The 21,664-nt window shown below is 38.6% G+C and overlaps 4 protein-coding genes across 4 annotated transcripts; 2 read left to right on the top strand and 2 right to left on the bottom strand.

The window, feature by feature from the left end:
• The first annotated feature begins 771 nt into the window (after positions 1-771).
• On the top strand, positions 772-4,151 carry LOC128863595 (phospholipase A-2-activating protein-like). Its single transcript, XM_054102828.1, has 8 exons — positions 772-1,093; positions 1,147-2,013; positions 2,098-2,284; positions 2,349-2,548; positions 2,609-2,769; positions 3,092-3,170; positions 3,226-3,368; positions 3,447-4,151. Exons 1-8 carry the CDS (start codon positions 939-941, stop codon positions 4,010-4,012), a joined length of 2,358 nt encoding a protein of 785 aa, XP_053958803.1. The 5' UTR covers positions 772-938; the 3' UTR covers positions 4,013-4,151.
• Positions 4,152-4,306: 155 nt separating this feature from the next.
• Positions 4,307-6,077, bottom strand: LOC128863596 (alsin). The gene is made up of 3 exons (XM_054102829.1): positions 5,421-6,077; positions 5,186-5,351; positions 4,307-5,125 (listed from the first exon to the last, which is right to left on the bottom strand). Exons 1-3 carry the CDS (start codon positions 5,493-5,495, stop codon positions 4,341-4,343), a joined length of 1,026 nt encoding a protein of 341 aa, XP_053958804.1. The 5' UTR covers positions 5,496-6,077; the 3' UTR covers positions 4,307-4,340.
• Positions 6,078-8,966: 2,889 nt separating this feature from the next.
• LOC128864964 (UDP-N-acetylglucosamine--dolichyl-phosphate N-acetylglucosaminephosphotransferase) lies at positions 8,967-20,116 on the bottom strand. Its single transcript, XM_054104781.1, has 5 exons — positions 19,791-20,116; positions 19,572-19,713; positions 19,212-19,425; positions 18,916-19,150; positions 8,967-9,646 (listed from the first exon to the last, which is right to left on the bottom strand). Exons 1-5 carry the CDS (start codon positions 19,934-19,936, stop codon positions 9,157-9,159), a joined length of 1,227 nt encoding a protein of 408 aa, XP_053960756.1. The 5' UTR covers positions 19,937-20,116; the 3' UTR covers positions 8,967-9,156.
• On the top strand, positions 12,555-14,590 carry LOC128864963 (uncharacterized). The gene has a single exon (XM_054104779.1). The coding sequence runs from the start codon at positions 12,826-12,828 to the stop codon at positions 14,524-14,526; it is 1,701 nt and encodes a 566-aa protein (XP_053960754.1). The 5' UTR covers positions 12,555-12,825; the 3' UTR covers positions 14,527-14,590.
• Positions 20,117-21,664: the final 1,548 nt, after the last annotated feature.

Raw genomic sequence — 21,664 nt, 5'->3', positions numbered from 1 at the left:
CGCTGAAATTGTGAATGGTATTTATGGTGCCTGTAATGGATACTGTAACAGCTAATTACGTACAATTTTGGTTTCGTCGACTCCGTTCAGGCATTTTTGATATTAAAGAAAATTTAGCTAAAACACAGAAATAATCAAAGTTGACTGGCATGTTAGTAGTCGTAGCATCGCCGAGGAGCTAAAGATCGACAAAAAAAATGTTGAAACCATTTACACAATAATTTTACGCAAACATAAGGAATAAAATAAATACTGATTCCAACAAGACAAGTACGACAACCATAGGTATATTAAGCGAAAATAGTTGGGATATTTTCTTAACGACGAATGACCCAACAAGATCTGGACTTGACGGCTGAATACAGAATATTCTGAGATACATATGAAGAAACGATGTTAAGACAGAATATGAAGAGAGATTTGATTATATTAACCATGGGTACCCAGTGTTCTGTGGGCGAGAATATTTTGAAAAAAATTTACTATGAGAATTATCAGAGGTACCTATCATGGACATTATTAGTCAGAGATAACAAGTGATGCAAATGGGATAGAAAAAAAGTGTGGTGGAGCGATATCTCAATGAAATATTGTAGTCTCAACCGCCACTAATCTTCCAATCCCTAATAATTATTAATTAGTCGAATGTTAAGGAATATTTTTTTATACCCACTTGGTAAATTTTCGTACATCACTATCTATTGGGTGAATGCAACGAAAACTACAAACCGCTAGATGTCACTGAATGCACCTGCTAACTTTTTCCTATCAAGCCGGCTATAGATGCAGTGACATTTTATTATTAGAAGTTCTCCTTTGTTACTCCATCATAGCATAAATTTTACAGCTGACCATCTGAAGAATTGTGTTAACAACGGTTTAAAACTATTTCTTAAGCAACTTCTTGTAGCAGTGCGTTTGATTTATAATAAAGTAAAATGGGAATAACACTGGACGACTACAGATTGAGTGGCGAACTGTTTGGTCATTCCATGGATGTACGCTCTGTCGCTGTCGGCGGAGATACTGCGGTAGGACAATTCATAATTTCTGGTTCTCGCGATAAAACAGTGAAATTATGGAAATGTATAGGGTGAGTGGTGTGACTATCCTTTGGTGTTACATTTTAATGGATTTGTCATTTAGTGACGGCTACGTGGAGGCTGTGACACTTCAGGATCACAAAAACTTTGTTGCTTGTGTTTGCTACCTTGAAGCCGAGCAGTGGATTTGCACGGGCAGCAATGATGCCACTGTCGCCATTTACAAGGAGGGCAGTTTTGTACCCATACTAACGCTCAAGGGTCACGATTCGACTGTATGTTCAATTGCAGCGGGCGCAGTACCGCAAACTCTCATCACAGGCAGTTGGGATAACACGGCTCGCATTTGGACTATCGATCAGGTCGGAAGTGTAACTTCAGTGGTGTTGCGTGGGCATGAATCAGCAGTTTGGTCAGTCGCTTGCATGACGGAAGTAAAAAAATATATAACTGGCTCAGCTGACAAATGCATATACTACTGGAACGCCAAAGGTGATAAATTGCGCATGTTAAAGGGTCACACGGACTGTGTGCGTGGCATCTTGGCTTTAAACAACAACTCGCTTCTTTCGTGCGCCAATGATGCGCTCATAAAATATTGGAATGAGGATGGTGAATGTGTGCAGGAGCTGAGTGGTCATACAAATTACATTTATTCTGTAGCCGCGAATAAAGCATTGGGTGAAAATGTAGTAATGTCCTGTGGGGAAGATAGCACATTGCGTATGTGGAACTTGGAAAGTGGTCAAGAACTAGGCGAGGCCATTGTACATCCCGCTCAATCTGTATGGTCAGTGGCTTGTCTTAAAAACGGTGACATTGTAACTGGTTCTAGTGATGGCGTAGTCCGTGTGTTTACAAAAGATCCTGCACGTTATGCCAACGAGTTGACAATGAATGCGTTTAAGCACGCAGTTGAGACTAGAAAATCGCAAATGAGTGATGAAATTGGTGGTGTTAAAAAGACTGAGTACGTATAGTATTTGCTATAGTATAGCTATGCAGTGGCCAATGAAAGCCCATTAAATTGCTCATGTAATAACACTCTTTACAGTTTGCCAGGTCCTGAAGCTTTACTAAGGAATGGCACGCGAGAAGGTCAAACGAAAATGGTACGACACCAGGACGGTTCAGTAAAATGTTATTCATGGGAATTGGGACAATGGAATTTGATCGGCGATGTTACAGGTGCATCAGGGGGATCGCAAGCCTCGTCAGGCAAAACTTTATATGAAGGAAAGGTATATAAATGTCTTCATTAATATTGGTTTATTAAATAGAAGCTTAAATTTAATTGGCATGCAGGAATACGACTTTGTGTTTTCTGTAGACATTTCTGATACAGAACCACCAATAAAATTGCCCTATAATCTAAGTGAAGACCCATGGAAAGCGGCGCAAGGATTTATACATCGAAACAATCTGCCACAGGCTTACCTGGATGAAGTTGCTAATTTTATAGTGAAAAATTCGAAGAAAGATGTGGCTCCTCAACCAATCGCAAGGTTAGTAAATTAATCTTTAATACTTTAAAACAAAAAATTACTATAAATATAATTTTGAAGTGGTTATCAGGATCCTTTCACGGGCGGATCAAGATATGTTGCTGGCAGTAGCAACCAAAACTTCAACGCCACCGGAAACGTGGACCCATTTACTAGTGGTTCAAGCTATTCTACGGATGCAGCAGCATCGAAACCAAAAACGGATGTTAATTTTATTAAAGGTAATACGAGTATATGTACATATGGGCTATGCAACGCGTTGCCCGATGAAAGATATCCAGGAAAAATATAAAAAATATGGACGTAAAATTATAGATTTCATGTAGTAATGCTCCTTACTAATTTTTCATTTGCTCATCAGTTTAATTTTCAAGAACTTCAATGTTTCGAAGAACTAAATTTCCAAAAAAGGGTTTAAATACTTTTACTTAGTCAAGGATATTAATAATGAACATCAAACTAAAGAGGATATATTTAGCTATTAAAACAATTTTAAATGCAAAAATTTCCATATGCAATCTCTTACACTCTTGTTATTTGTAGGCAGTGAAAAGCATTTTCCAGTCAGCAAATATGCCACTTTTGACAATTGTGATCCCGCAAAAGTACTGGAGAAATTGAAGTGAGTATGATGTATCTTAATACCTATTTGCTCATAAGTTCGCATTATTATACAGAGAATTTAATAACAAGCTGACTAATGAGAACGAAAAGGTCTCGGAAACATTATTAAACGCAGTTATAGCACTAACGGCCCCTACGCCAGAAGTAGACATCAACTCAATTGAAGCGTTGCAGCACTTATTGCGTTGGCCAAATGGTATGTTTGCAATGCATTTGCAATGAGTAATAGTTCTATCTGCTACCTCAACTTTGTGCATCTACTTACCATTCACAGACATTCTCTTTCCCGTACTGGATGTGTCTCGTTTGGCCATACGTCATGAAGGAATATTTACGATTTTGAACTCATGTAATTTCCTAGACACCATACTGCCGAAATTGAATACCTCTGCCGCAAATACTCTCATGATAGTACGCTGTTTAGTAAATATGATGAATCACGAAAAAGGACGAAAGCAAATCGAGCCACGTCTGCACACTCTAGCGGCTCGCATTAGTGAGATAAAAAGTGGAAGCCCAAATTTACAGATCGCCATTGCAACATTTTATTTAAATGCGACAATATCACAGACACTTGGTGTTGCGAACAGTGAGAGTTGTCGTGTGGTGACGGAAGGAATTGTTGGGCTACTAAATTGGGCCATTGACTTGGAAGCGTGTTATCGCTCTATTCAAGCCATTGGTAATTTAACAACTACACCATTTGGCCCAAAAGCAGTGGCTATTGTAGTCTCAGTGGACAATGTGATGGACAAAATACGCGAATTGACTAATAAACCACAAACAGGAGCATACGCTAAATTGAAATCTGCGGGTACTGCTTTGCTGGCGGCTTTCTGAGGGAATTGTGCATTCCACCAATTTGAGAAATCGGTAGTTGAGAAATGCATTGGATGCAGCTTTCATTGCAAAGCAGAAACTAGTTGTTATACTTCGATTTGCTAAAAACAAAATAAAAAGCTTAACAAATTTAGTAAGACTTGTAAGAGTTCATTAATATTGAGTAGATGAGCGCAATACTGGAAATAATTTAGATAAAAGCCACATCCCGTTAATATTGAACCTCAGTGCTTTCTACAGAAATTCAGCATTTTAGGATCAAATAGATGCATGTAACGTTTAGTTATTTATGTCAAAAGAGAAAACAGTAAGTGAATTCAACCATTATTCAACATTCTTTATTTTCGTCGATGATTTCGATGGCACAGGGATCGCCTTGGGGACTGCAAATGGGCTCACTTTCCGTCTCTATTTCACTCTCACTAACACCCTCACACGGTATACACTCCACACACTCGCCCTCTCCTTCTTCCTCTGCCTCGCCCACATATAGAACACTACGCTCGAGTGTCAACTCTGTGGGCACTGTGCTCAATGAACACACAGACACTTCCGAATCGGACAGTGGCAAGGGTATTGGCTCTTGTGGCAATTGCGAGTAATCATAGCAGCAAATATCTTGTGCAAACCACTTTGACGGCAGCATATCAATGAATACACCAGGTTCATCGCGCACTCCCTCTGCTTCACCAAGAACTTCTTCCGCATCGCCTTCAACTTCCCTATTCACTTTATAACCCATACCGGGCGTTTGAAAGTATCCCATCAACATGTAGCGTTCGTTAAAGGTAAACACGGCCGGTCCTTGTGGATACTCATTATCCCAAGTGCCATGCAATATAGTTGAATGATCCTCATTGCCGAAAAATATTTGAAATGGTCCAACACGAAAACCCAAACGCCAAGTGCCTTTGAAACGGAGCTCCCCGCAATCACTAGATTTATAACAGTAAACGCCGACGCCGTGTCGCAGTCCGCGATACCAGTTGCCCATATAGCAGTCGCCGTTTGCGTACTTATAGCGTCCCTTGCCGTGTTTAATGTTCTTGCGCCAACATCCCTCGTACATACTGCCGTCGGGATATATGAACATGCCACGACCAGAACGGTGTCCTACAATGCAATGACACTAAAGTTTTGATGACTCATTTGATTATGAATTTATTTGCTTACCACATCGATAGGACCCATAATAGCGTGAACCATCCTTAAACACATACAAACCGATGCCATGACGCCTGCCTTGACGATATTGTCCGTCATATTGATCACCGTTCGGTAGAATGGCCCAGCCTCGACCATGTCGTTGGCTAGCAGCATTGCGTTGGCCAATGTAGAGCTACGCAAAAAAAATATATGGAAACATAATTTATTTTCTTCTCTTATTGTCGTCCCGACTGCTGCTTACTCCGATATTAATGCGTTCTTCCTCCTCTTCGGCCACGGTCAACTCTGACTCGGTGGATACATCCGAAATACTCATTGTATAGTTGTTTTTTTATTTTAGGCGAGTCGAAATTATTTAGAAAAAGTGAATAAATTCGAGGACAAAAATAATATACACAAATGATTATAAAATGAAGTTCTAGTGGAGAATGGCGTTTGAAGTAAAATGAAATAAAAGCTAATGAATTGATATTTAAAATCAACATACAGCTCACATTGAGTGGAGGCAAAAGAGTATACTTCGGAAGGAATTTCTCAATTAAAATGCCTTCTAGACTGGAATGGGGTGAAGTAGATTCATTACCCAACACACCCGTTAAGATCTACATGGATGTTTCTAAAATGGATATCGGTGTAGGATCATGGTTATATTGCCAAGAGATTTTTATCATTGACACCTTTGAACCACCGGATCACTGTAGTGTTTTTCAAGTGGAAATAAATGCTATTTATGAAGCCTTAAGATTATTAGAGATAAGCAGGCAAGCTGCCCTATGAGCTCATTCCCATGGCAGCCGCTTCTACGTTGCCGGAATGACTCGGGTTTTTCCCGACCAAGGGCTGCCGCCCAAGTAAACTAGGTCTGTCTAGAAAACCGTTTATCACAAGCTCTAGATGCATTCCAATAACATCAAGGAGTGCCTTATAGGTATTGCCGCCAATCTCTGAATGAGATGGCTAAACAATATCGTATGCTGTGTTTCAGGCCACAGAGATATACCAAGGAACTGTAGGGCTGACCAACTTGCAAGAGAAGGTACCTGTATGCCAAACATACAAAATTTTATGCGTGTGCCCTTCGCTACTTGTAAGCTTCTTGTTATGGACGCACTAATCAATTCTGTAAATCAAAGATGGATTAGTACCAATACCTGTGAAATTGCTAGGCAAACATGGCCGAGAGTAAATTTACGTCTACATAAACAAGAATATTATAAAATTTAGTAGACTTCAAATTAGAACCCTAGTAGGGGCCCTCACAAGACATGGTCTCATAGAAAACACGCAAGGAGTTTAAGCGTTTACATGCATAATTTCTATCGTAGTTGTAGGAATGAGGAGGAGTTGCAAACAATTCAACACCCACGCCCGGCTCTAGCCAGAAGCAGGTACCGATATTTAAGATCCTACTTTTTAATGAATATGGTAGATTATTCATACACTTCAGGTATCAGCAACCTTTTACGCTTCGTCCAAAGCTCAGAATGGTTCAATCTGGAAATGTAGGACAGCCCCTGCGGCTCACAACGGTCCCATTTCGTGGTCTAGGTGGCAACGCTGTTCGTATGTGCGATGCGGCTGCCAAACCTACCCACCTATTCTTCTTCCTCACTGACGCGATAACCGCTTACGTGATTTTGGCCGAGTTTAAAAAAGCACTCCAGTCCATCTTTCAGCTCATCGTTCCGTCGTCTGCGATACTCGCCGTTACCAACGTGCAAAGGTCCAAAAATCTCCCGCAGAATTATCGCATACAACCTTTCTAGGTTTTTACTGAGCTCCTCGACAAATTTGTGGTGTACGTTTTGATGTTTTTCAACAGTTTTATGCCGCCTCCGAACGGCAGATGGATTTTTTTTTATTAGCAGCTTTTTCATGGCAGAAATACACTCGGAGGTTTGTCTTTGCCTGCCGAGGGGCAGCCGCTATTAGAAAAAAACATTTCATGAACTTAAGTGAAAATTCACGCTTTCAAGAAAAAGGTCCTTATTATGAGCAACATTCGATCTTCGACTGTAATCGAAAGTGCTGATCGAACGAATTTTCGATGAAGAAGAGGACTATTATGAATTTCGATCGCTCGACGCATTTACAATAGATAATTTTTTCTCAGCTGATACAGCAAATCAACATTTTTAAAAGTTAAAAAAAGTATTTTTTTGTGAAAATTAGTACAACGGAGTTGTGGTTCCACGATTCATCGGACGATGAAAGATTAGCTAGAAGTAGAAAACAGTTGAGGGGCGCATCCAACCCCCTAGAAATGGCTTCCACTGAGTAAATTTAGTATTTTCAAAATGTGTTGACGTCCTTAATATTACAGAAATTTCCTTACAGATTTTTAAAGAACTTTAGATTGTCTAAATAGGCGTTTATGAACCTACTGTCCAGTACAGAAAACCAGTTGCCGCAGTGCACCCGAGCCAAATCCATTCCAAATAAATATTTTAAAGCTAGCCACAGTTCTGCGATTTTGTGCTCAGGGATCGTACCAATTGAGTATTGGTAATGAAGGTATGCTAGGACTTGCTCAACCCACTGTGTACGATGATGCTGAAGATATTGAAGTGGAGTCAAATAACGGAGAAGCAGAAAACATAAGAATTGAAATTCTTAGAATATTATAGAAAAATCTAAAAAGTATTAAATAGAAACCTTTACGCCACAGTTTCTGTTTTATTTTTGTTATACATTTTCTTTATTCAATTATTCGTCATTCGAAAAAAATATGTATTTCAGTTCCTATACGTATTTCAGCCCATGCCTGCCAAGGGAAAATAAAAATGTATTTCTATAAACATCACAAAAAAAAACCATTATTAACCTTAATCCATTTTGCTCCCGTTCTAACTGGTGGCCCCAAGCAATAAATTTCTTCCATTTTTTGCTGCTTGAACTTTGGTGCAAATCCCTTTTGCGAATTGTGGATTCTCTTCCATTAATGCAACTACCCTTTCTAATTGCTGTTTAGTACTCACGACTTTCGACCTGCATAAAATTAACAACATTAGTATATATTTATTATTTGGTTACTATAAAACCATAAATAATCGCAAACAACTTACATTTTAACAAGTTTTCCCAAAATACGCTACACAATCGAAAGCAAAATTGCATTCGACTCTAAATTCGGTATACAACGAAAATTTCGACAGCATTGCACCGCTCATAATACCAAATTGACATTCGATTTTCGATCTTCGATAACCAACGAATATCGAAGATCGAATCTAACTCATAATAGGGGCCAAACACTTTCATGCATGTTTTCAAATACGCAGCAACTACACTAATGAAATATCCAGAAATGGCATTTTAATCATGGTTAGGATAAATGGCTACTCTTGCGAGGGGCCCACTTGGGCGAATATTCCAAATTTGTCCGTAGTGATACCATTAAAGAGAAGGGGAGGGGAAAAGGAGGTTAGGGTTAGAGGATGACGACCAACAGTATCGATTTACCTTCGTATTAACCGCTTCAAGCTACTGATAAACTTTACCAGATGTGTGATATTTAAACCCGCAACGAAAAAGTGAGAGCCTAATATTTTGAACCCTTGCCCGACCAGAGCAGGGCAGCTGAGAAGCTGCTGAGATGACTCCACCTGGTCCTCCAGACAGCTTCTGCAGAAAGGACTTGAAGCAATCCCAAGCCTCACCGCATGCGCACTTAACGGGCAATGTCCGGTAAGGAGACCTTTTGGCTGGAGATGCAACTTTTAGGCTTTTCACAAAACATTGCCCTCGATTTAAGTTTTAATATTATTTTTGGTATGATAATATAATATTTATTGCTTAATGCACTTTCTTCACAGATTTCTTTATTTACAATCAGACTTAAATATATACTATTTTATAAAACTTTTATATCTTCAAACTTACACATATTTTTGGTTTCAACATTACAAAATGATCCATATGTACATACATACATATATACATATGTATATATCGATCAAGGAACGGTTATCCGGTACTTAGGTATCATAGAAGTAACTGGCCAAGGGATAGCGTATAATCATTGCCATTAACGTACACATGATTTGTAGACCCATCAAAAACTGAGTAACGACCTTCTCGTGTACCGGACCAAAGACAACCAAAACGAAATTGATTAGAGTCAAATTATTGGTAACCACTCGACCATCGTTCTGCTCCTGCCAAGAGATCAGCTTCAATGCTTTGAGCACTCGCACCATTAGCAATCCCAACGGGTTTAAATCTTTCGGATGAAATTCCGTTGTGCTTATGTGAAGAAGGTCGGTCTTGCAGTCGTATTTGGGTAAACGATGCCGAGGACATGGCACGAAGTGAAATAGTTGTGGCACCGAGTATAAAAAGTTTAGAATTTGTGGTATGAAGAGCAACAATAAGGTTTTGCTAAAGTGTCCCAGTATACCGACGACGGCAAAGGTCATGCCCGCAAAGTAGCAATACGTATCGCCGACAAATACTTGTGATGGATATCTGGAAATGAAAAGCGTTTCAGGCGTTATAAATAAGACATAAAATGTGGTATAAACACACTAAGATATATTTACATATAAATGCAAATATAATATATTATATTACTGAAAACTCTGGGTCCAACAATGTTTATTTTCAATAGAAGTATTCCGAAATTTGAGAAAACTTAAGGTTACACGGTTCAAATTCCAAATTAGATAGAACTTTTTAAATATACATGTTGTTGTTGTAGCAGCATAAACATCCCCCATATATGTACGGAGAATGCTGTTGGAGTGAAAATCCTTGGCCGGACTGAAATCCGTGTCGTTCCAGTAACGTAGAACCGACTGTGGGAACTTTTTAAACAGACATAGGCATTTTTACTGATGCGCTATATGTATTACCAATTACATTCATCAAACAGGCATTGGTATAGAAAAGAGAATCGAAGAAAACGCTTTATTATAAAGTTTTGCCTTCAACTAAATAATGGGCGATGTATACGAGGGTCACCATTTATATTATTAACACTGGCAATCATAATTATCATTTTCTCAGCTAACTAATAAAGTGAGCTTTACAAATTATAAACTATTCCTAACATTAAATTATCTATTACCTCCTTTCGTTTTTTTAACTACCTGTCGAAGATAAATCTGCAACTGTTCCGAAACTACAGCAAGGCTGGACTAAAAATCCAAAATTTTGTTCAAAGAAAAAAAGACGTAAAGCTCAAGTAAACTCAAGGCGCATTCATTAAATGTGGTAGCACTACACCAACAACAATATTTTGTGCGTTTGATTGTCAAAGCAAGGTTTTGGAAAAGTAAAATACAAAAAATTAATTCGCCTTGATTCATTCCGGGCTGACAGCCACATGAACACGGTGAACGAAAACAACAAATTAGCTGATTTGCCGATACCACCTTTAATAGATTCGCCTTGGCTAAACTTATTTCAATTTATCAGTCATAAAGTAACTGCGAAAATGTGAATGCGTAAAGCAATTAGAGGCAAGGTCTTCGGATGCAGGGGCATTTTGCTGTACATTCGCTGCTTCGGACTAAGTGGAAGTACAATTAAGGGGTTAGGGGTAGTCAGAATTTTCAAAAACTTGAATTTTTTTTTGCATTTTCTTAAAGTATAATGTCTTAAAAATATTTATTTATTTATTTATATGTAAGAGTAATAGTTATAAATAACCAATACACTAAAATTTAACAAGAACTCTGGCTACTAAGGCCTTCGGCTCGAGATTCATACTTATAAGACTATTTTAGATAATTTACATTAAGTATTAAAAAAAAAAAAAAACTTTGTGTTATTCCGGATGAAAGTAACAATAATTTTAAACATTTAGTTTAGCTAAGATTTGAAATTTAAGGAAAGCGTTAATATTATCTGAATTTGCTAATTTCAGATGGTCAGAGGGTTTGCTGCTGCCAAAAACTGTTGTTCGGATCTGACTTAGGCCAGGGCATTCGTCCAGGAGATGTTGTACTGATAAATCTGGTATATTGCAGTATGAGCATGGCGGCATCAAGGCTCCATTTAGTAAATGACTATGAGTGGGAATTGAATGTCCGATTCGTAGACGCACAAAAGTTCTGATACCTCTGCAACGAGAGTCAGATGGTCTTAAAAATATTGTGTGAAAATTTGAAGTGAATCCGACAAATACATTTGGAGTATTCAAAAATTAACAAAGAGCGCTCGGGCAAGATAGCAAGTAAAACTTTAAATGCGTTTTTCTCAGAACTATGTTTTTTGAAATCTTAATCACTGTAACTTAAAAACCGCTTGGTAGATTTCAATAAAATTTCTACTGCTTTTGAAAAATCGAAGAATTTTTTTTTTCGATTTTTTTAAACAAATAATTGTCTGTTTTTTTCTCGAAATTCTGGAAACTATTTTCTGACGTCGCTACATTGTTAATTTTGAAAAAACTTCGATCACGCACAAGATTATCGATTAATACAACTAATTTCTCTCGTTCGATTGATTTTACATGAATGTCCAAGGACTTGTGATGATCACGCAAGGCATTTCTGGAGAAACAGGCTCCACACAAACAGCAATAACTTTTATAATCCGGCAACACCGTACTGTTGTCATTCCAATCTTCTTCTTATTCGCGTTTAAAATTGGAAAGTGATTGCATGGGCAAATGAATTTGCATTTAATTTTAATAGAAATAATTCGAATATTAGCATAAAAATCAGTAAAAACACGCGTGTGAGTGTATATTCGGTGAATTTTAGTGAAATGTTAAAAAATATAGAGTGTAATGTGGCAAATTATAGTGAAGTTCCCGAGGGCATTTTGAATGCAAATAATTAAAAAATTATTATTTCCCGAATAATTTAAAGTTATAAAGAGTGTTCCTTAACACCTCACTAACATCTCCACCACGTTTCATTAAAAAAAACATTATAGTTTGCTAAAACTTCCCAAATATACATTGTTCTAAATTCCAGCCATTGTTTTTTTTTTTAATTTTGCTAAAGTCAAGTAGAATAATTAATTAATTAAATAATTAATTTTTAATAAATAACGTTTTTGGGCTCCTGACTACCCTAAATTAGGACTTTTTTGATCCAAGAGCAAAAATAACTAAATACAAATAACTCGATTTTTTAATGCCACAGGATTTTCATAATTAAGGAAAAAAATTCAATATTTAAATATGTTTTCCTATTATAATAAAAAACATCTCAAATTAAGCAGGTTGAAATTTGGTAATTGTTTACCTCACCTCAATTTTTCCTGTCTCTGCTATCCATAAGAAATTAAAGTAAACCCCACTTGGTTTTTATAAATAATATGCCCATTTACGAGGCAGCACTTAATTTAATTGCCTACACTCGCTTTAACCGCACATATATATTTATATATGTATATAACAACGAACAACAACTAGAAAAATGCATCCCCGTCATCAACCAGCTGTAAGCGCAAGAACATACCGACAATCGCAAACAGCTGATTCGTATATCATGCATCTTATTCGTATTCCTTTCGCAGACGAGAAGTGCAAAATTTTCATGGGTGTGTTTTCTGTGTAGTCGAGGTGAAAATTAAATGCAAATTAGACAGCACAAAGGTTTTAGCAATCACAGAATTTATTAGCCTAGACCATGTAGAGTGAAAATTTTGATTATTTTTTATACAACTTACATATGAACTACAAATGATAAATGTTTCAACGCAGCGGAGCACATGCGTCAATACGCATCGCAACCCACCAACAACAGCCGTCAAGCCTTGCTGCGCCCACGTCTGACAGCGAAATGACGGAATTTCTAAGTGCAACCGCAGCACCAGGAGGAAGGACACCGCTAACCAAAAAGCTACTTCTAACATTACTGGTACTGGTTCAGGTATGCTTCATTTCGTGTCTGTGGCTGTTGCAAATAGGCGGAGGCCTTAATGCCAGCACCAATGAGGTAGCAGTACTGAATGAGGGCAAACGAAATATGGCAATCAATACCAAGCCATCTGCCTTGAGTGCTATGCCACATGCGGCAGCATTGCACGGGATGAGGCGGGTTAATTTTATTACAAAAACGACAGTATTGGGATTAACCGAAACTGTGGACAGAAATGAAGTTTTAAATCACGATTTATCACCACCTGTGATAGGAAATAGTCAATCAGGGAAAGTAAGCAATTTCAGAAAAGACTTTTATCTAAAAACAAACAGACTGAATAAAACCATAGAACTAAGAAACGGAACTAGCTTAGTGCCTGAGCTGGACAACGATGCAGTTTGGTGCTTCCGTGAGGGTAGCATTGACGAATTCTCCCAACTGTCGAATGATGATGATGCGCAAAATGACGCGCTCTCTTGGGAAGAGGACACGCAATGCAAATGTCGCGCTGGTTGGCATGGGCGTGACTGTGGACAACCGGAAGTCATGTGGCGTGCGCTGCTAACGGCAAAATCACACTTCCGCTTGCAGCAACCAAGTGAAACACAGAATGTTAATCAATTAGTTTACTTGCTGGAAGGCAATTTCTTCAATTTAGATTTGCTGCAATTACAAATACAAATACTGGCAGATATAGTCGATTATTTTGTAATATTTGTGAGGCCAGCGCGCAAGGATATAAAAATGCTCGAGCATTGGTTAAGAGAAACGTTAGCAGCGAACAAATACCTGATTTTCCAATGTGACACTCGCCATGTGTTAGAAGCCAATTGTACGACAGCACAAGCCTATGCATACTTCCGCCAACAACTGAAACGTAAGCAGCGCCAACTGGAACTAAAGCCAACCGATTTGCTGCTTTACACCGGTGATCGTGTGTTGCCATCACTTCAAGCGCTGCAATTCCTCAAATATTATGCAACGGATGTGCGTACAGTACCTTTTCGACTGAAATTTGTTGTGTATGGGTTTTATTGGCAACATCCAAAGCAAACTCATCTTAGCGGTCTTATAAGTTCCTTTGTCCATGTGGACAACCCAAGCCAACTAATAGATGGTGGTGGCAGAAATCCAGTCAAAATACTGCAACGAATTCTTACAGAAAGTAGTCAACCACCGCCATTTGTCATCGGCGATCTCAATCACTTTGGTGGATGGTTTTGCAAATATTGCCAGCAGCCAGAAGAAATAGTGGCCGAATTGCACGCTGAATCGAACGCCACGAGACAAGTGCAATTCCCTGACGCGGTACGTAGCCACAACATTGATGTGGCCTATTTGCAAAAACTTATTGCCACTGGTATCTATGTTGATGGGAAAACACAACTAATACGTAATCGTCGATATTCCGACAAGTATTATGCACCGCCATTGGCGGAAACGGAAAATGCAAAATATGGAAATCTATTAGTAAATTTATACGAGTCATTTGACGATGATATTGAATATGAAGCTGGAGATTATTGATGAAAAGATGGACAGCAGTTGATCAAATCAACTGAAACTACATACATATGCATATTGGTTGCCTTGACGTAATACAATTAGATGTGGAAAATGTCATTGAACCGTTAACAAAAAGAAAAGATTCAAATTCGATTGGATATTAAAACACTACCGAAAATACACGTACATGCATGCAAAGTTATATACCTATAACTTGTACCTAAGTATTTATTAAAATATACTTTCTTTAAGCATAAATAAATTATGAATGTTTGCAATCGAAATAAAAATAGTTTAATGGTCAAAGTCGATAAACTCCCTTGACAGACATTCATGAAAACAAAGTTAAATGTAACTCTAGTATTTGTGGAAATCTAGTTTTGAAGAAATTAAAAATTTTCATGTTAATATTCGGAGAATTAAGGTAGTGAAAACTATCTAGCACTACATCTAATTTATTAGCGGTTACTTCTTTTGTAAAGCGCAATACTGCTGCAAATTGTTTTATTTAATTTTAAATAATTTCTTAAATATTTTCGAAGACTTGCTATTTTTGATCACAGAACGCATTAACAATCATACTTTTATAAATTTCTATATTTACGCTCTTATTTTATGTAGCATCAAATACAAATTTATATAATAAGAATTTAATAATTAAAGGCCACCAATCGCCTTAAAGTTCAGTACTACAAATTGAAAAACAAAAAAAATATATATTATTTATCATTATACAAATTTTTTTGTATGGGTGCAACCATTTTCGCTTGTTGCAGTAATGACATATCAGCATAGATGTTAATTAAAAAATATGCACAAATCGGAGTAACTGGAAAATATATGTACGTTTGCTCCCGCATTTCTTGTACTATGTATCACATCGCTCACCTTACTAATTTGTAATTATTCAAAGCACAGATGTACAGATGGAATTTTTTTGTAATTCAATAACATTTACGTAGATTTAAATTTAAATTAACAAAAACTGTGATAAAGTTAATAAGATAAAAATCCAAAATAATATGCAAAATTTGTGTTCATTTGCATATTCTTGCCTGAATCTCAAAAATTTCAATGGTTTAAAATATTTATACATGAAAACAGCGAATTTATTTGTACTTTTCGTAAGTTTATAGCCAATTATATGTATGTATATTATCCCATAAGCATTTATTACTTTATAACACTTGGAATTCTCTAGCGAAAAAGGCATACATTGTGTTAGATATCATCATTTAAAACTCATAAGTATGTTAAGAAATAAGATTCTATGTTCGTGTCTGCTTAATACAAATTCAATCGAAGTGAATTCTCCTAATATATAATATATACTCTTATATTTATATATGTACGAAATATGTCGATAAATAAAAAATGCTTCACCAAATACGGAGTTTGAGTATCATACGAATGTTTTCAAGATGTGATCAACAATTCATATTAGCCGTCCGTTGAGCACCCAGGACTGGCCAGACTGGCTTTTCCAGCTTTGGGCGTGAATTTAACATATTTCTATCATAGCTAATGACTTGAGCTTGTAACCTCACCTCTGGGGTGAGTAAGCTCTGGTCCACCGTTAGGTCCCTGTCGAACCCGACGAAGCACAACGACAAGGTGGCTATCACCTTCAACGGTTGCACTTCGTCGGACCCAAAGAGATGCGCGAGCTATTTAGCCGGCTTTTCATACTGCATCCTCCGGGCGACAGAACCAAATGTCGTGCTACCAGAAGGCTGCACAAACTGACGAACAACAGTGCGCCACTTACTTTTTCCGGTGATGAGGTTCAGGGGGCCATCAACAAATCGAAATCATCAAAAGCCATTGACCCTGACGGACTAAACGCGCTGATGCTGAAGCACCTGGGACCTTTGGGAGTAGGATTTCTCACAAGGGTCTTCAATCTGTCCCTGGCCACTCTCATCATCCCTGACAAGTGGAAAGCAGGGAGAGTGGTCCCACTAATGAAACCTGGGAAACCCACCAACCAAGGGGAATATTATCGTCCGATAACTCTCCTTTCCCCACTAGTGAAGACACTTGAAGCCCTCCTACCCCCACTCTTCACGAAACACCTGGCCCCAGCCCCACGTCAGCACCACCACCGCACTCGCCGCCATAAACGCCCAAATAAACTGCGGGCTTAACCAAAACCGACCCTGCAAGAGGACTGTCCTAGTAGCGTTGGACCTGAAAAAGGCTTTCGACACAGTCAGCCATTCCACGCTACTAGATGATATTTATCAGTCGACACTCCCGCCAGGGCTGAAGAGGTGGTCCGCAAACTATCTGAGCGGTCGTCACTCTTCAGTGATTTTTCGAGATCAAACATCAAAGCAGAGGAAGATAAAGCAAGGTGTACCGCAGGGTGGTGTCCTTTCTCCCTTGCTGTTCAACTTCTATATCTCGAAGCTCCCCCAACCACCAGCGGGAGTTTCCCTGGTCTCATACGCTGACGACTGTACGATAATGGCGTCGGGCAATGACATCGGTGGCCAGTGTTCCAAAGTGAACAACTACCTCACCGACCTTTCTCCCCCACTAAATCCACGGCGACCCTCTTCACCACCTGGACAAAGGAGGTCAAACTGTCCCTTAAGGTAAAAGTCGATGACACACCAATACCGACAGTAAACAACCGCAAAATTTTGGGTGTAACCTTTGACAGTTTGCTCTCCTTCTCAGCGCACACAACCGCAATTGCCACTAAACTCCAAAACCGCAACAAGGTCCCCAAATCGCTTGCCGACAACACTTGGGGCAAAGACAGAGAACTGTTGCTATCGACATTTAAGGCAATTGGTCGGCCGGTTCTAAACTATGCAGCGCCTGTCTGGTCGCCTGGAACTAGTGACACGCAGTGGACAAAGCTTCAGACATGCCAAAATACTGCCATTCGGACAGCGGCCGGTTGCCTCCTGGAGCATAACAAACATGCCCCCTAAAACCGACTCATCTTACACCCCTCTCCCTCTGGACCCATCCCGTCGAAGCAGCATGTTTCCTGGGCCTACCCCTGGATGAGCTAGACGAAGATGACAGGTGATATACCCGTCGGTTCCACGTTACCGAAACGCCCTGGATTTATATCCGGCCAAGGACTGTCACTCCAGCAGCATTCCCGGTATGTAAGTATGGGGAGTGTTTATGCTACTACACAGTGCTGCTACACAGTGCTGCTACAACAACAACCGTTCTCCCGACAGTCGGTTCTGCGTTACCGGAACGACTCGGATTTACGATATGTATATCCGGCCAAGGACTGTCACTCCAGCAACACTCCCCGTACATGTATGGGGAATGTTTTTGCTGCTACAACAACAACAACAGTAGGTCAAATGTTCCCACGGCAATCGGGTCTACGTTACCGGGAGGACACGGATTTATATCTAGCCAAGGACTGTCACTCCAGCAGCATTCCCTGTAGATATATGTGAAATGTTTATGCTGCTACAACAACGACAGTAGATCAAACATATAAATAGATAGATTATAGAATAGGTATAAAGCAGGGGGATCTAAAGAGTGGTGGTTCTAGAACTTGAGCTTTTCCAATTACCAGAAGAAATGTCAATGATCTTTTACACTGATAATTGCTCGAAATTAGCATCCATCAATGACATTGATGATGGTTTTTGTTCAAAGAAAAACTATAAACTCTCCAACCTTTCTCGATCCCTTGCCGCACTTATCCTACTAAGCTCAAGACAGTCCATTACAAAACGTCGATGGAAATGGTAAAACTACAGCTACATTAAAATGTGCAAGTGCACTCGTTGCGACTGCCAACAACCCCCCAAGATTTTGGCTTTCACTTTCTGCTCTCTCTTTGATGCATACAACTGTGATCGCCACTAAAGTTCAAAACTGCAACGATGTTTGCAAGCCACTTGCAAAGACAAAAAAACTTCGCTAGTGACAATTAAAACGTCGAGCGGCCAGAGACGATATGTCGGAAATCAGCTCTTCCAACTTACTTGCAAAATCAAAACGTACATCAAACAACCACCGGACCCAATTAAAGATTTATAGCAGACTTGAGCTTTCCTTTGGATATTACAGCAAGTTGTCCTACTTTTCCATGTCTCATAGGAGCCAGTTTTAACCACATATTTACATTCCCCCTCGCGAAAACTGCTCGTTTGACGATATCGTCGAATGATGGCTTCACCATTCTTAGTAGGGCTTTGTAAGTGGCTACCACAACAACGAATACCGTTTTCATGACAGTCGTGCCTATGCCAAGTGAAGGCCTACATTATATACATAAATGCACTAGCAATTGCGCGATCACTGTCACTCCAGCAAGATATTCCAAAAATATATGAGAAATTTGTTAAGCTGCTACAACACCAACAACAATATACTTATTAAATTCTAAAGCACAACTATTTTTGTTAAAATACTTACTTATTGTACTTCCACAGCGCCAAGGAAACTGCCAAAAATGGTAACATTAAATAAACAGAGAACTTATGGCAATCCACCTGGTGTCCAAGCAACAATTCGATAAAGTTGTAACATAAAACGGATGCACTGATAACAATAGATTGGCCAACCTCTAAGCCATTTATACCCGCCAAGATATTAATTGCATTCGTGCAGAAAACGGCTAGCATGCCCATATAGATGTAATAGAAAATACCTTAAAATACAAACTTTCAGTTTTTTGCTGTTGTCAAATACATTATCCAATTCTACTTTACCAATATCCAAAGAATAACCCAACAGTGGTCTAGCAATTTTCGGCATAATTACAGTTGTTATATTATAATTCACATAATAAACCATAAGTATGGGCAGAGTGGCGATAGTGGGCAGCATTAACTTGTGCCGCCAACGCAAATCTAATACATCATCAGCGAATCCAAGAAGAATCATACAGCAGATGGACAATAGCGCTGCTATCATTTCAGCAAACTGAAATGCAATATTGTACATTGTTATTTAGTGGTAATTAACAACGGTGTAAAAAAAATTACTAAAATATAAAAATTTACTGTGGTACGTAGTTGGTTTTTTATTTATAAATAAAATTATGAATATTCTTTCTTTTGCATAATTACCTCCTCGTGTGGAAAAGTGGAAGGCTTTGTGCCTGTTTTTACGTCAAGTAATGCCGCCTCCTCGAAAGTAAATGGAATCGGTATGAAGAAAAACGTAGCCACCAGGAAAGCGCAGCCAATTAATACACCAAAGGACTCTGGGCTAGTGGATCAAATGAAATATTTGTTTATATTATTTTATCGTACTAATGCAAATAAACAGAAATTATCTATACTTACACTTGTGGCTGATCCCGCTTGCAAAGATCTTTGCCATACAAATTGGCCTTGATAAACATATCTTTGAATCGTGGAATCATTCGTACTGTTACCAGATAGGTACACATGGCAATGAAGCCACACAAAGCTATCGTAATACCGCTCATTTTATACTTTATGCATTAAAAGTTTTAAAAATCCAGATTCGAAAAATGCTCCGTTCTTCCAACTCACTACTAATTTAATTAGAACCACCCAAAAAAACGTACGTGGACTAAGCCAATTTTATCTTTTACAACACAAACATTCTAAGCGCGGACCGGGAGGCAGTGATAAAAGTCAGCTGTGCTAAACAATCGGGCATATACAATCGATATGACGAAAACAATCGAAAACTAGTGGCTTAAGCAGACCGTTGGTAAAGCAGTTCTTACACTTTGAACCAGAGAACGCACACAAATAAATCCGCTTAAAGCAAAACCAAATTATTAACGAAATTTCATTAATTTTCATATATATTTACGTATATTTAAATTAGAAATTATTTTTTTATTGTTGAGCTTCACATCCGTTAAGTGCCTTTCAGCTTTTGGCACAAAATAAGTTCATGTAAGTTTTATATCCGGTGTAACGGTTGTTTATAAGAACCTGTTGGACGAGATAGAATAGAAGTGGCAGTCGGGTTATCAAGCAAAGTTTAAAATTACAAAACTAAGTGCACATGCCAATTTACGTGTAAACACTCACATACACGTGAGCTCTTACGTATTTACCGGTCTTTATTTTGATTGGCTATCACATGTTTTCGCATAAATTATTTGAATGGTGGAGGTATTTGACTGCATACAACTACAAGAGATATTTGACATACGGCGCTTCCCTGTCCAAACACATACTCACCAAGTGTATTTTATTACTAATGAGATCCCCAACCTGCTGATTTCGAGATTCGTCTGGTAACGTTTTAAATTAATGAACCGTAGTCAAATTTTCCCAAACCGCAGAATTCTAACTAATAATCTCATTTGACATTCAAGGGCCATTAAACAAAAACAAAATACATTGGTCTTGTTGATTTTGCTCTACTGCTGCTACCTGGTTGATTAGCTAGTGATGACCTTCAGACTGTCCATATTTTACTGACAGAACGCGTGACGAATACACTCGTTGTGCGGTTTGTGCTCGCCGAGGAGGCACTTTAATTCTGTTACATACACAGTCCAAAGTAGGATAATTGTTCACAGAAGTGATTATTCATTTTACTACAAAGTTGACGTTCACTTCCCAATTAAAAAATTCCTCTATTATATGAAGTTACATCTGTAAATATTAACGTGGTTGTCAATACGTTGGTTGCTCTGCTTTTGAAAAGGATCCCCTCAAGCCAGCATTATTGTTGGGGTGACAAGCGGTAATAGCTATGACCATATATCATGACAGGAGGTTTTTTGTCTAAACGTACAAGTAGTTCATCCACTTTAAGAATTGAGTAAGTAATAAGATAGAGTCACTCAGTATGGTGATAGTATTCCGACAGGGGATATGTAGTTTGGGTAAAGCAGGAATTGCCGTAGAACTGAAAAAAGACATATCCTCTCTTTGAACTGTTAGATCGAGCATTTCCATTATCATGCTGGGCAAATTTTTTGTTTTCAGAAAATTTTAACAATTCCGGCTATGATAGAATACAAGTTTTGGCCATCCGCAGCAAAATTGTGAGAGTAACTTTGGCTGTTTCGTGCCGAGTCATGTCACACGCATTCTTACGCTATTCCAATCAGTCGTTGTTCAGATCATAGATAGCATCTATGGTTTAGACGGCAACGAAGCAACATGAGCGGTAGATGTGGATTCTCTCTTATAACACCAACACAATCACAGTTTTTGTGGACGTC

Source organism: Anastrepha ludens, chromosome 5 (genome assembly GCF_028408465.1).
Source record: "Anastrepha ludens isolate Willacy chromosome 5, idAnaLude1.1, whole genome shotgun sequence".
In the NCBI taxonomy this organism is placed as follows: Eukaryota; Metazoa; Arthropoda; class Insecta; order Diptera; family Tephritidae; genus Anastrepha; species Anastrepha ludens.
Note: the sequence above shows the minus strand (reverse complement) of the source record. Positions and strands in the feature narration are given on the sequence as shown.

Coding starts and splice junctions, on each gene's coding strand:
- LOC128863595 (XM_054102828.1), top strand. CDS start 939: ATGGGAATAACACTGGACGACTACAGATTGAGTGGCGAACTGTTTGGT. Junction 2,014..2,097: donor GGTGGTGTTAAAAAGACTGA/GTACGTATAGTA, acceptor CACTCTTTACAG/TTTGCCAGGTCCTGAAGCTT. Junction 2,285..2,348: donor AAACTTTATATGAAGGAAAG/GTATATAAATGT, acceptor ATTGGCATGCAG/GAATACGACTTTGTGTTTTC.
- LOC128863596 (XM_054102829.1), bottom strand. CDS start 5,495: ATGAGTATTTCGGATGTATCCACCGAGTCAGAGTTGACCGTGGCCGAA. Junction 5,352..5,420: donor AAGAACGCATTAATATCGGA/GTAAGCAGCAGT, acceptor TTTTTTGCGTAG/CTCTACATTGGCCAACGCAA. Junction 5,126..5,185: donor TTATGGGTCCTATCGATGTG/GTAAGCAAATAA, acceptor ATTGCATTGTAG/GACACCGTTCTGGTCGTGGC.
- LOC128864963 (XM_054104779.1), top strand. CDS start 12,826: ATGTTTCAACGCAGCGGAGCACATGCGTCAATACGCATCGCAACCCAC.
- LOC128864964 (XM_054104781.1), bottom strand. CDS start 19,936: ATGAGCGGTATTACGATAGCTTTGTGTGGCTTCATTGCCATGTGTACC. Junction 19,426..19,571: donor CCACTTTTCCACACGAGGAG/GTAATTATGCAA, acceptor ATTGCATTTCAG/TTTGCTGAAATGATAGCAGC. Junction 19,151..19,211: donor GGGTTATTCTTTGGATATTG/GTAAAGTAGAAT, acceptor TTGTATTTTAAG/GTATTTTCTATTACATCTAT.